Raw genomic sequence first — 15,319 nt, forward strand, 5'->3', positions numbered from 1 at the left:
CTGTTGGTGGAAAACAAAAATAAGTAAGGCCCAATTCCAATTTATTTGCAAATAAATGAAGAACCAACCACCGTCGGATCATAAAATTGTTTTCGTCGCTTCACAAGAATAGATTGGTACATATTACAAGGGTACAACAGAAAGTTCAATTACGATATACGCAATTAAACAATCCAATTGACATGGACCCAAGTATCTAATCTTCTTTTATAGTTTTAGGAGACCCCTAGCAATCATTTCATCAAGAAGGTTCTCTGCCTTATCATGGTCACCTTTTTCCAGAAGTGCTCCAATGATTGTTTCAAAAGCTACAAAATCTGGGAGGCATCCATTCTCTCCCATTTGAAAAAATAATGCCTTTGCCTCATCAAACAAGCCCTCCTTACAAAATTCATTGATCATAGCAGTATACGCTTGGACATCCAAAGGATAGCCTTTGACTAAAAGATAGTGAAAAACCTGTCGTGCAGTATTTAACCTGCCCCCTTTGCACAAGCCATCAATAAGAATGGTATATGTGTAAATATCAGGTTGTATTCCTAGGACACCCATTTTTTTAAATAGCATAATTGCTTCATTAAGACGCTGGCTCTTGCACAATCCATCTAATAAAACACTATAGGTAACTCTATTTGGAAAATGACCACTATCGTGCATCTCATAGATCAGGTCTTGCACCTTTGAAATTCTTCCTAATTTCAATAGGCCATTAATAAGAGAAGTGTATGTGACAATATCAGGAACCAAACCTTTGCAATGCATCTCTTGGAAGAGATCCATGGCTTCACCAACCCTATTAATTTTACATAACCCATTAATCACGATATTGTAACTGAAAACATTGGGCACCACATCATTTTTGATCATTTTATTGAGAAATTTCTTTGACTCATCAACATTATTCATCATACAGTACCCATCCATCAAAGCACTGTAACTAATAACGTCAGGCTTTATGCTACTTTTCATCATCCAACCAACTATTGCCTCAGCTTTGGTTATACACCCTTTTTTACAAAATGCATCTACCAATATATTAAAGGCATAAATACAAGGGGTGATGCCTTCCAGCCCCATTTTATTTAGCAACCACGTGGCTTCTCGCCATTGATCCATGCAACAGAAACCATATATTAGAGAGTTATAGGTAATAATATCCGGAGATATTCCCCTCTCAGTCATTTCATGATATAATTTTTTTGCCTCAATTGCAAGCCCTTCTTTACAAAGACCATCGATTACTGTGTTGTATATAACTAAACCAGGCTTAACTAACCCTGTCTCCATCTTTCGAAGCAATTCAAGAGCAGCAGACGTTTTTCCAATTTTACAGAAGCCGTTAATCAGGGTGCCATAGCTTACCTCATCTAACTGAAATCCTTTTGCCAATATGTCATTATGAAAGACAAGGGCTTCTCTAACGTTAGTGTTAATGCATTGACCTTTCAACAGAGTATTTAACGTTATTATGTCTGGCTGATAGCCCATCTTGAGAATCTTCCCTAGTATAGAGAAAGCAAAAGACATATTGCCCAAATGGCAGTAACAATTGATTAAGATGCTCAGAGTAAATAAAGAAGGCGTGAATCCCTTGCATTCTGCTTTTGCGAAAAGGGAAATAGCAGTTCGGTGATGCTTCATCTTCGCGACAGATCCTAGAATCTTATTAATACGAACTATAGAGGGTTGGGGATTCATATGAAGCAAGCTATGAAATGAAGAGATAGCCTCTTCAATGCTCTTAGGATTTGGCGAATGGGAAAGAAAACGGAAATTGGGGCTAACCGCACGAGGCAGGGAAAGAGATGATGCAGAGAAGGCGTACCTTAAAGCCCTACCGGAAAACATATTCGCTTTCAGAAACTGGGATTGCTTTGAGGAGGAAGTCAGCAACAGTGATAACGTGATTGCGAAGCTGAAGAACCGTTTTGTAGGTTTTATGAAGAGAAGAACATTTATTTTAGACAGGTTTTATTAAAATATTTATTTATTACTCCTTGCTTCAAAATATAAAATAAATTTTATCTATTTATGTTGATAAAAAATTAATTAAAATCAATTTATAATAATAAATATGCCCGGCATATATTTTTTTTAAATATATTTTAATTAATAAAAAGAATAAATAAAAGATACAATAAATAAATTTAAAAAAAGGAGAACATATGTTAGGGATAAAATTGAAAAAAATTTCATTAAATATCTAGACAAAAGTGTATGTTATTTTATACAAAAAATATGCTCTTCCAACAAAATTTATCTTGTATTTTGAATCGGATGGAGTATTATTTTCACAATCTACTAAGTTTCTCAAAATAATCAGCATTTGTTTTCATAATATCACATATTACTATATCATTTAAATTTATAATTTAAAACTAACAATAGACATTTATAAATACATTTTGTTAAGCATATATTTATTAACAGAATTAATCAAGTTTTTTATATCTAAGTTAATTAAATTACTTGAACTTATGTATATTTTACATGTTTCAAGTTTAATTATTCTTCAATGTTAAAATGAAAAATAAATTTTATTTCAAATTTTAAAAAAATGGCAAAAAAAGTTAAAAATTACTAAATACTAAATAAGGAATTTAAATAAAAATTTGTTAACATTTGCAAATTTAGTATTGTTAATACCAAATAAAGTGTTGTTAACAAATTTAATGTGAAATTTAGTAATTTTCAACTTTTTTTGGTCATTTTTTCATTTTAAAAGAAGACTATGTTTTATAAATTTAAAAGATAAATTAAAAAAATATAATAAAGGACCTATAAAAAAATAATATTTATTTAGAAAGATCTTAAAAATTGTAGTTAGTTAGTAGTAGGACTGCATATGGGTAAGGCTAGGCAGGGTAAGACCCTTGCTCGATGCCCAGCCTAAAGAATAAATGGGTTAGAAAATACAGCCTGTTACTCGACATGTTCATGAAAAGCTTTGATAAGTTAGGGTTGGGTAAATGCGGGTTGGGTTGAGCGAGTTTCTATGCCCAACAAATCAATATACTGTATTAATTAATAATTTATTTATATCCTTCTAAATAATCTAATGTAACTTTATATTAAAATAGCACTTTAAACTTAATTATACTACTAAACTACATTTTCTAGTAGCTAAGAGAAGTGGACTAGAATCAGAAAAATAGGCCAAGCCTGTCGGACTGATTTGTTTAAACTCGTTTAAGTTGCGGGTTGGGCTTATAATTTAAACTTAATTGCTTTTCTAGTTTCTAAGATTTCTTAACCAAATATGAGCATCTTTTTTCCCCCCATAACTCCCAAATACTCATAAGAGGATGGAAACATATTTAAAAAAATCTTTGTTTTGGTTTAATAAATTTTTAAAATATCTTGATCAGCTTTTAATTTTAACCAAATAAAGAGACAGCAGTTTTAGAAAAACAAGAAGCAAAACAAATTTTAAAATAACTCAATTATCCTTCCATAGGCTATCGAAGTTATGCTCAAAATAAACCATATATAATTACTTATCTACCAATATACAAATTGCCAATAGTCACAATGTTTGCAATAAAAAAAAACGAATAGTCATATAGATCGCAGTAAATGATAAGACATCTAACTCTCAAAATTATTTAAAACTACATAAGTATAATAAACACTAAATATTGATGCAATAGTACATTTGATTTAGAAAATAAATATGAGGGGAATAAAATTATATATATTTTTCCTGATAGGGCCAACTGATGCCCAACCCTGTCCAATAATTTGCCCGACTTGAATATGTCCAATATTTCTTTCAAGGCATTTTTATAGGGCGGGCTGGGCATTTTTTTGAGTGGACATAGCCGGCAACTGGGCTCTGTGAAGACTCCTAGGTAGTAGGACCAAAATAATTTTAGAAATATAGAGAGACTAAATTGCCCCTAAGCTTCTCTGTCCTTGCTCATTTCGGACACCTATACTCTTTAATATTATACTACTTCTGACCCTTAATATAAGAACTAATAGGCTAATTTGAATAAATTAAGAAAGTTTACTAAGTTAGTTATTTGTAATAATTAGGTATTGTCTTATTTAAAATATCCTTACTAATTATATATATTACCTAATATAATTTGATGGGATCTTTAAAATGTGCAACTATTATAAAGATTATTTTTAAAAAAATAGATAAATATAAAAAAATAAAGTGGATTGAAATTTTATATATAAAACCAAATTGAAGGAAGTACTCTCCCAATCCTTAATATAAGACCTATTTAACTAATTTGATTAAATTAAGAAAATTATGTAAGTTAATTAATTATAATAAATATGACATGTTTTTCCTAAAACATTATAATCATCTTCCTTAATATCTTATTTTCCTCTTCTACTTGATTATAATTGAGGAAGTATTCATAGGAATAATTTTTAAAAAATTGATAAATATAAAAAATAAATCTTATATTTAAAACCAAAACCAACTTAATAATTGGATATTAAGCAGCGCAGGAGCATTATTTTTCAACCCAAACCTCAATTTGTGTGTCTCTTCCCCCGACGTGGCTCTATTTCATCGCAATGGTGCCATCTTCTGCGCTTAAAACAACCAGAGAAACCTGGGAAAGGTAGGCACGCAAGATCGAGATCAAGTGGAACAAACCAGCAAGCATTTTGTCACATTCTCATAACGCAAATTATAGGCCTCTTCCGCAAAGCCGCCAAACTATATATCCCTTCTCTGCAATTTCTAGATCCTCGTCGTCGTCATCTTATCCCAATTCGGTGAAGTCTGCTCCTCCGGCTACCATGACCCCAACATCATCATCATCCTGCTGCCTCTTTGGTCCTCCTTCTTTTTATCGGATCCTACATCGGTTCATGATCCGGAAAGAGAATCGGCGATGTCTCCGCTTAGGCGGGATGCGAAGAGGTCATGAAGGTGCCGGAGGAAGAGAAGAAGTTGTTTTTTTTTAAAAAAAAATTTTAAACTGGTCATTGTTTTTTTTTAATTTTTAAACTTGTCATTATAAGCTGTTTAGACTGTTATTAAGACTTTTTAGTAATTATGTTTTTTTCTTTATTTAAATTCTACTTGTTGGCCCAAAAAAAAAAATCCTGGCCTGTGATATCCTGAGCTAGGAACAAAAAATTGGGTCAAACACTAGACCAGTTAAAGCAATTGTTTAAGGCTTAATGGGTTAGGTTAGAACAAGAAAAAAAAAACCAGACCAGACTAACCGATTCAACCGGAAAACCAGTGAACCGGTCTCCAGTCCAATCTGGTTCAAGGAAAAAAAACCAGTTACCTATAGAACCGGTAATTAATAGGTCAAGCTGGTATTAAACCTGTCAACCTCCCAGTGTGGGGGGTCGACCGATTTAATTTTTTCCCCACCCAATGCCCAAACGACATCATCCAACTTAAAAAAAAAAAAATTCCAGGGCTGTTGTTCAATTCCCCTGGTCCCTATCTCTTGGCCAAAATCCCATTTCCATCTTCGTTGAGCTCAACTGTTCTCCTTGCCCTAAATCCCTTGCATCACCGTTGAGTTGCCTTGGAGAGTGGAGACAGCAGTGCAGTGGTCGATTTGTAGTGGAGACGGAGGCATGGTGGTTGACAAAGATTCCCATTCCCTTCTTTGTTGAGTTCATTCTAGTCTACTGTTCTCCCTGCTCCAAATCCCTTGCAGTGCCATTGAGTTACAGTGGAGAGTGGAGACAGCGGCATGTTGGTCGACTTGTGGCAGAGACGAGGCATGGTGGTTGATTTGTCGTGCATCGTGGAGAGTGGAGACAGAGGGGGCACGGTGGTTGCCTCTCCAAATCTTGGATTTTGCTCCTCGCCTAGTTCAAATTCTTGGTTCAAATTTAATCAATCATGCAAGTTTTGGCGCATTGGGTAAGCTCAAAAAACATTCCCTCCCCTTTTAGCTAGGTTGTGATTTTAGGGATAAACTAACAAATATCTCTGATCTCTACCTTTCTCCACTGGCCGAGAGGTTTGAGAAATGGGAAGTGAGGGAAGATAAAAATCTCTAGCTAAAGTTCAGTTATTGAACACTCGAAGCTACTTGAGACTTCTGCCTTTCTGCTTTGCTTTCTTCCTTTCACCAGATTGCCCCTACCTTTCGAGTTTCTTCACTAGCTGAGAGGTTTGGTTATTTAAGTACTTGTAGTGGAGACAGAGGCATAGTATTAGATGTTGGAAAGATAATTGATTATTTTTTGCTTTCTCCACTCTGTTGCTGGTTAGCTAATAATTAGAAGTGTTAGAAATTAGAATGATGAATTGATGATTGCATTAAATTATATTATTTTAATATGATCGATCTGACCAGTGACCATTGACCGACTGCCTCGACCAATTTAGTTCCTGGTCCAGTTTTTTGTTCCTTAGGTCAGAATCAATTCGAAGTCAAACTGATTATATTAAAATATTAGAATTTATTTAAAATAAGTTAAAATATTAATATTTTAATTATAATAAATAATATTTAATTTCTAAATAATTACTCATATTATTTTTTTTCCCCTCTTATCTTCCTCTTTCTCCTCCTAGTGACCCAATAAATTCTCTCCTCTGTATTTTATTTTATTTTTTTAACTCTCTTTGTTCCTTCTTTCCACATTTTTATTCTCTCCCACGTGATCACTAGCACTTCGCCTTTTGACCTTTTCTCCTCTCCCTAAGGGCCAAACATACGATTCACGAGGAGATAAAAAAAAAAAAAAAATAGATAAAATTAATCACTTGTATGTCACCCTTCGAAGGAACATGAAAAATTACATTTTTTTGTTTGATTTGAGGGGAAGGTAGGGGAGAGAGGGAGAGGGAAGATTTTATCCTCACTTTGTTTGGTTTGATTAAAAAAAAAAGAGAAGAGGATATTTAATAATCCCTTGTTTGGTTTAAGGAGGGGAGAAGAAGGATAGTAATAATTAATTTATTATTTTACCCTTACATATTAGTTTATATTTTTTTATTAATATATTATAAAAATTAATTTATATTTTAATTTAAATTATATAATTTAATGAAAATTCTGTCTTATCATGTTAATATATGCATTAAAAAATTAGTACAGTAACTTTTTATTCTAATTAATACAATAATATATTTAAAATAATCAAATTGACAAATTTTATATGTTCTAAGAAAAATGAAATTTTATTCTCTTTACGCTATCCTTTTTTCAGCTTTAAAATATATTTAATAAATAATATATTTATAAAAAACAATTAATTTTATAATATTATAATTTTTTGTTTAAATAATTTTTATTTTTAAATAATTTTTTATAATATATTTTTTAATTATAATAATTTATATTTTTTATTTTTTATTTACGTTAATATATTTTTTATTTGAAATAAATATTATAATAATATATTTTATGGATAGTAGTGAAGTATTAAAAAAACTATAAGGGTATAATGGTCTAAAAATTTAAACCCCTCCAAAAACCCCTAATTTGAAGGAAGCTAAAATGGGGAGAGGAAGAAGAGGGAGGGGATATTTTGGCTTTTCTTCACTCTAAAAGTTTTAACCAAATGAGGGGAGGGGCTCATTTTTCCTCCTCTCTTTCCTACCCTCCCCTCAAACCAAAGGCCTGGCACGCTGGTATCACGGGACATACATAACTTCTTGCCTCTTTCATCTTTCCTCCTTGAACGTGCAAAATGCAGATTCTTTTTCCTCCTTCAGTCCGGATCAGTCCGTCACAACTTCTTTCATCCTTGAACGCACATCAATTACTCATTACACTTCTTCCTCCTTGCCTTCGACGAGCAGAGGTAGGGCATGAGTAGCTCCCATGGCTTTTCCACTAAACAATGAGCAAGAAAGAAGCTTTAATTTTTTTTTTTTAAATTTTTAAAAGGCCAACTCTCATGGACTAGTAGGTTTACTCGGCGCTCACCAGTTTTCCTGATTCATACCGATTTATTCCGAGTTGATCAGATCAGAGGCCTGTTTACAAGTTAAACTAGAGTGGGTTCATTGTTTTTTCAATTTGAACTGGCCGGTTGGATTTGATTTTTTCGTGCATTAGTTCCTAAGAGAGCCCATGAACACTTCATGGATAAGAGGAAAAGAGTTTTTTTTGTTCTTTCATTTAACTTTGAATAATTTTTTTATTATTTAATTTTATGAAGTATTTTTTAGTCATATAAGCCCAATATTATTAATGTTAAATGATGATTTTTTTATGTCAATTAGTGTTATTTTAAAAGAACTAAACTTATTGTACCAACAAGAAGATTAAACTTAGCTTGTCAATATTTAAAAATATTTTATTAAGAAAAAATACATATGCAGGTCCATGTACTTTTATCTCATTTTTAATCAGGTCCCTCAACTTCTTTTTTTTTTTTTTTTTTTATCGAATCCTAATTGTTTTTTCAGTTTGTGACGTCAGTCCTTCCCATTAATTTAGGACTAACAGTGCTACGACACCGTTTATTTGTAGGGAAGGTGGCTGATGGCTCTGGCGCCGCTGCGGCGCTGCGTATGGGGCACAATATTTAAAAAAAAAAAAAACATTAAACAATCTGATTCCCTACACAACGTAGATTCTTGAGGAAGGAGGAAGGCAAGGTCGTCGATTGGTTGCCAAATTCATTGGCTTCTCATTCTTCGAACTTGCTATCGAATAGTAAGTGATCTTGTTCTTCTTCCTCCTGTTGGCTTTTGATTCTCTAAATCTAGATTCTTCTCATGCTTTAATTGACCAGCAAAAAATATTCTTCTCATTCTTTGAGAACGATTTCTGGGCACTTAAGCAAGAGATATAAATAGATTCGAGTTGCTCAAAGTTTTGATCGGCGTTGAACAGGAGGATTTTATCAGATTTGGGTCTTGTTTCTGACTCTTCTCCCTCTTCCTATGTAGATAAAAAATGTTTCAAAATGAATGTGGGCGTTTACTGCTATTTAATTGGTTGATGCTTGCTCAACTGTGATAGTTTTGCTAATTCAAGATTGTTTATTGCTTCTTTTTACTACAAAGACACTCAATTTGACAACTTAGAGTTGATTTTAGGGAAAATTATTTCGAGGAATTAAACACAATATCATTCCAATTTCTCAATTTGACCACAGTGAAGTTTTGAATTTGTAATGTGCTTTGTTTTGCTGTGTAGGAAGCTTGGTGCTTGGTTTCTGATAATTTAAGTGCAAGATCAGTGAGTTTGGTTGCTGATAATTTAAGCACAAGAGCATTGAACCTGGTGCAAGTCATGCGAAGAATAGGCTGATGTTGATTGCAGTTGAATAGGACTGTTAGTTGTAAGTTCTGAAAGTGTTAGATACTGTGTGTTGTAATTTAAGTGGTAGATGAACCTCTTTTTATCGTAATGTGCTGTATTCCAGTGCAGAAACATTGAACAACTTTACGGGTTGTGCTGTTTTGATACGTGAAAAGTGCCTTCATGTGTTTTTTTTGAACATGGCTTTAATTTATATGCCCATATTTTGCTGTTGCTTTATGAATGGGGGAATGACTATGTATTTGTTAGTTAAATTCTTTTGGATGCTATTAAATGACAACTTGCAGTTTACCTTTAGATTTACCCCATTCTTCCAAAGTGCCAATTACATATGCATCTTGGAAATAACACTTAATCTACATCAAACAGGACTTTCAAAACCTGCAACTAACAATCCTATTCAATTGCAATAGCATCAGCCTATTCTTTACATGCCTTGCACCAGATTCATGGATCTTGCACTTCAATTATCAGCAACCAAGCTCACTGACCTTGTAATTGCAAATTTCTTGCCTAAGCTCTCTGATCTTGCACTTAAACTATCAGCAACCAAGCACCAAGCTTCCTACACAGCAAAACAAAGCACATTACACAATCAAAACTATCTTATAATAGCAAAAGCTTTACCAAGCTTCCGACACGGCAAAACTGTGATTTTTAGTATTTTTATCTTACTCATACCAGGTGCTAACATTTGGATGAAAGGCTGCAACATAAATGGTCCAGTTAATCACATCTTTATGGTGGAAAAGAAGCAATAAATGATCTCGAATCAACCAAAAAAAAAAAAAAAAAAAGAAACTATCACGACCCTCAAATCAAACCCAAGCAAGAATCAAATCAATTAAATAGCAATAGACCCTCACATTCAGTTTGAGACATTTTTTATCTACACAGGAAGAGTGAGAAGAGTCAGAAGCAATACCTACAATCCTATCATCCAATCCTGACCAAAACTTTGAGCAACACAAATCTACTTGGACCTTTCGAGTAAGTACTCAGAAAGTGTGTTCAAAGAATGAGAAGAATCCAAATTTGAAGAATCAGAAGCCAATGAGAGGAAGAAGAACCACATCCCTTACCTATTCGATGAGAAGTTCAAAGAATGAGAATCCAATATGAGTGTGACGACAAGTCAACGACCTTCTCTCCCCATTCTTCGCTACAGCAAATCGACGGCGTTCTCTTCCTCCTTCCTCACAATGGCAGTCCATGTCGATGTGTCTTGCTTCAAATGTTCGGCACACAGAGTCATATCAGCCACCTCCCTCCAAATAAACAATGTTAGGGCTCTGTTAGTCTTAAATTAACAGTAAGGATTAATTACACAAACGGCTAAAACAATAAGGATTTAAAAAAAAAGAAAAAAAAAGTTCAAAGACCTAATTAAAAATTGTGTGAAACTAAAAGGATATGCAGATTTATTTTCCCTTTTATTAACATTTAAAATTTTAACATCCACTTGTTGAGATTGATAGTGTTAAAGTTAGAAGTTTGAAAAAATATTTTATAAAATTACAAGGTCAAAATAAAATTACATATAAAATTAATATATATATAAATGTAGATTTTTGCCATCATCTTCTCTTCATGAACTTGTGTGAGAAGTTCTAATTTACTTCCCAACCTCTGTTTTTTTTCCCCCCGGAATAATTACTGCAAATCAACTAAACACTTTTTGAGCCCCTAGCTTGGGATTTCCCCCTCTCCACTTTATTTTTACTTTCAGAAAGAGTATTGATGTCTTCCAGCTTTTCTCTCCTTTTTTTTTTTTTGCCTTTTTCTTTTTCTTGTTTAAAGTCAATAAACATTTTAGCTTTATAATGTTTCCTTTTCTAGCATCTACTTTTCTTATTCACATGTAATTTGCTAGTCGATAGATAGGGAAATTATTAAATATTTATTACAATTTCTTTTTCAAGTGGTTCAATTATTGGTTAATTTTTTTAAAAGAGAACAAATTATTTTATCAAAATGATTAGTTATTTGAAAATTATCCGGACTTGGTACTGAAAGAAGTCAATTTAATTTATCACAAATTTTTAAAAAAATGTTCTATTAGTTATGTGTGTGTGACTTTGTTGTGAGTATTTGCCAAGGTTCCAACACAAAATGACAAAATAGCCTCCATGGCACTAACGTTTAAAATCTTTTTTTTGAGTAAAAACTGAATACCATTAAGAAAACGTATAAAATCTCCATAATTAATTAATATTGAAACTCCATTTTCCTTCAAATTCAGTAATTAGTGTGTTTTCAAAGACCTCTGTTACTAATTACTATAGCCTCCTCTTCCTCCCTCCGTAGTTTTTTTTACTAAATATTTCTATCCCATTACCTATGATAATCTGCAATTATTTATCTCATTAATTTTTTTGTCTTTGTCTGGAAAAAGGATAATTAATTTATAGATATTTAAAAAAAACAGTTAATGAGTTATTTATAACAAATATATATTACTTTTCTTAAAATGCAACTCTCAATCATTTTTTTGTCTTTTTCTGGAAAAAGGATAATTAATTTATAGATATTTAAAAAAAACAGTTAATGAGTTATTTATAACAAATATATATTACTTTTCTTAAAATGCAACTCTCAATCATTTGGATTGGAAATTACCTCCTTGATAACAAAAAAAAAAACCCACTCAATATATGTGAACAATAAAGAGAGTTCATTAAAAAAAATAATAAATTCAAAAGGTAAAGTGAAAGTGAAAATATTACAAGAAGGTAGGGTAAGTTAGTTAATTATAAAAAATAAGACATATTTTTCCTAAAGGCTAAAACATCATAATCATCTTTCTTAATATTCTTTTTCTCTTTTCTACTTAATTATGGTTAAGAGAATATTCATAGTGATAATTTAGGAAATATTGATAAATATGAGAAAGATATCTTATATTTAGGATCAAAATCAACTTAGTAATTAAGTATTATATTAAAGACTGGAAGAGTATATGTATATATGTTAATAATTAACTTTGTTGGCAAAAAATATTAATAACTAATAAATACTAATTCATAATAAAATTTATTAAAAAAATTCCAACAACTAATTCAACATCATATGCTCTAAGATCACGTATAACTCCCAGCGTTAAATATAGTATTTAGTTTATAGTATAATTTACATTACAAACTAGATTTTATATTTAGAATCGGAAGTAATATATAACTTACACGTCAAAAGTTGATCCTCAATTAAAGACTTGTGTTTGAATAAAGCACATATACTTTACTTTATTATGAATCGTAATCAACTTTGGCATATATTCTATATATGAAACTATGAGATGTTTCTAAGATTATTTGCTTCGCACTAACTTTCTTTTGTGTGTTCTTACACAATCACATGCCTGCTTTGTTTATTTGAGGATCATATAATGCTTTTTGGTCGCTGCAAAACAACATGCAAAAGACACATAGTCTTCTCAGGTCAAAAAAAGACACATAGTCTTCCAAAGCATCTTCATGCTATACACACGTTTTGTAGTTTTAAATATATGAGTTAGATATATTAATTTATAGAAATTTTTTTAAAAAAAATTCAAGCTACTTGTTTATTAAAAATGTGGGTTGATTTTTTCAAAATAGTCATTTTAATTATTTATGTTAAAAACGTTTTTCCCGTCAATTTACATTCAAAACTACTTCGTTATTAAAAAAAAACTCCTTTAGTATATATAATTAATAAGGAGAATTCAAACAAAAAAACTATAAATTTAAGAAAGATAACAAATTAAAATATTATATTTAGAATCAAAGTATAAAGAAAAAATGTTGACTAAATTGAAGATGAACTTTTCCCATTCTAAAATTCTCTTGAGGATATGTTTGGCTCAAAAGAGGAGAAGGGAGGAGAGAAATTTTAATAGAAGATAAAAGAGGAGAAGGGATGGAGGGATTTTAGCATTAGTTGTTTGGATTGATGAAAGGGGCGGGAAGGAGATGCATTTTTATGTTACCTTGTTTAATTTAGGAGGGGCGGGAAGAAAAAATATTTTTATTTTGACAACTTTGCTCTTATCTCATTTAAAGTTGTTTCTTTGAAACTTTAAATTTTTTTTTTTGAATTTCTTTGGGTATATGAATTAATATTCAGAAATAAATATATGACAAAATTTAAATTCAAAAATTCCAGATGCAAACATCCATGTTATATCATTAATTTGAATTACTATTTTATTAAACTAAATTATTCGCTAATTGCTTTTTTTTTTCCTGCTGCTAATTGCTATTATAAACACATAAGTATGCTCTAATATTAAGAAGACTAAATTATTTCAATATATAATTTTCGGTTCAATTAAATCTTTTAGGGAGAATATCATATAAAGAAGTTTGAAATTACTAATCCCAAATTATATTTGGTAATAATTTTTAATATATTTTGACAATACTAAATTTATAAATAACAAGAAGTTTTTTTTAGGAATTCTTTATTTAAGATGTAAGTAATTTTAAACTTCTTTTTCTGAATTTTTTTTTCATTTACTAGTCCTCTGATTTTTAATATACGACTTAATTAGGGAGTTAATGTTAGTCATATATGTAATATTTAGTTCATATGTTAATGAATTTTCGCTCAAATTAATCCTATTAATATTCCCTCAAAAAGTAAAGGAGAAAATTAAAAAGATGTTTAGGGTATTTATAAAAGCCATATCATATTAACTAATTTAATTAATATTATTAGTTTATTTAAATTAGTTAATTAAGCTTTATATTAATAATAAGAGACGTATTTAAAAAGTAGGAAGATTGAAAAAGCCAAGTCACCAATTATGCCAAACAAACAAAGAATATTAATGTAAATTAACGCCGCAAATTGATGGCTTTTTTTCCTTTCTGCGAGCCAGGCTGGCACGAACCTTCTAAAGTCTAAACTCATCATACATCGTATCTGTAACTTTTGACCAGCTATGTATGATTCTTCGTTGGCCAAAAAATTTAGGAAATCACTTTGAAAATGATTAAAATCACCAAAATAATCTTGATAATAAATGAACAATGTGAAATTTAATGTTATTTTTTTTTTAATCAGAAGTTGTCATTTACTAATTAAGGGATTTTTTTTTAATAATAACACTTCTTTTTTAAACACCATGCCGGTATAATGGTTTTTTCAAAACGTTTTTGCATGATTCGGTTAACCTTTTTTGGCATAATTTTTGATTTGATTGAAATTTAACAAATTTATATTAATTGTATATAATTGTTTTAAAAAACTCATTACACGACTTATAAATAAATTTGCTGTAAATATTATTTAAACACTGTATAAGCAAGGTTATCTATGATTTGCGGGGTTCAAAATTAATATCCTTTGTCAATATAAAAAATAAAATATACAAGAAATTACACTATAAAATATCATAAAAGTGCTATGTTTAATATCATTACTCATCAAGTCATCATTCAACTTATACAATACTACATCTTGTCTTTAATATAAGGCATCGTTTGACTTTTATTTTGATCTTAAATATAAGACCCCAATTCACTTTGTCTCTAATATTTATTCATTTTTTTCAAGATAGTCTTTTTAACAATGATAGTTCTGGCTAATATACTTGATTAGCGAGGATATTTTAGAAAAAATAACAACTATTTATTACAAATAACCGACTTAACTTATTTTCTTAATTTCCTCAAATTAATCAACTAGCTCTTATAATTAGGACTGAAGGTAGTATATAAGAAAACCAACTTAATGATAAAAAATTTATTGAGTCTAGCACAAAAACTAGTGATTCGTGACAAACTAATATTTAAATTTTAAATATTGCAATACTCGATACGTTTGGAAATGGGTTGTGTATGATATTATACGATTTAAATATATTTAATTAATAATATTTAAATAATATCTTGATTTATACTTGAGTATATCAGATTAAATGGGGAGTACCATAATTAAATAATAAAATGGAGAAATGAACAATTAAGTGAATCTTGAGCTATTTAAGATAATATAATCTATTAGAATTTCAAATTTAATCAGATATACTACTCCATGTATTGGGAGAGAAATTTCTAATTCTCCTTATAAAATCTACTTATATTTAGTGATTGTCCATGGTTTAGATA

At 30.6% G+C, this 15,319-nt stretch overlaps 1 protein-coding gene and 1 long non-coding RNA gene across 2 annotated transcripts; one reads left to right on the forward strand and one right to left on the reverse strand.

Annotated features, from left to right (window-relative positions):
• Window positions 1-207: 207 nt before the first annotated feature.
• On the reverse strand, window positions 208-1,776 carry LOC114757740 (pentatricopeptide repeat-containing protein At1g63130, mitochondrial-like). The gene has a single exon (XM_028946809.1). It carries the CDS (start codon window positions 1,696-1,698, stop codon window positions 208-210), a length of 1,491 nt encoding a protein of 496 aa, XP_028802642.1. The 5' UTR covers window positions 1,699-1,776.
• A 6,740-nt stretch (window positions 1,777-8,516) lies between these two features.
• Window positions 8,517-9,518, forward strand: LOC114757738 (uncharacterized). Its single transcript, XR_003741608.1, has 2 exons — window positions 8,517-8,615; window positions 9,102-9,518. It is a non-coding gene; the product is annotated as an uncharacterized LOC114757738 (long non-coding RNA).
• The last annotated feature ends 5,801 nt before the right edge of the window (window positions 9,519-15,319 follow it).

The sequence above is a fragment of the Neltuma alba genome, unplaced genomic scaffold (assembly GCF_004799145.2).
Source record: "Neltuma alba isolate B1F8T4 unplaced genomic scaffold, ASM479914v2 tig00010623_pilon, whole genome shotgun sequence".
Lineage (NCBI taxonomy): Eukaryota > Viridiplantae > Streptophyta > Magnoliopsida > Fabales > Fabaceae > Neltuma > Neltuma alba.

Coding starts and splice junctions, on each gene's coding strand:
- LOC114757740 (XM_028946809.1), bottom strand. CDS start 1,698: ATGAATCCCCAACCCTCTATAGTTCGTATTAATAAGATTCTAGGATCT.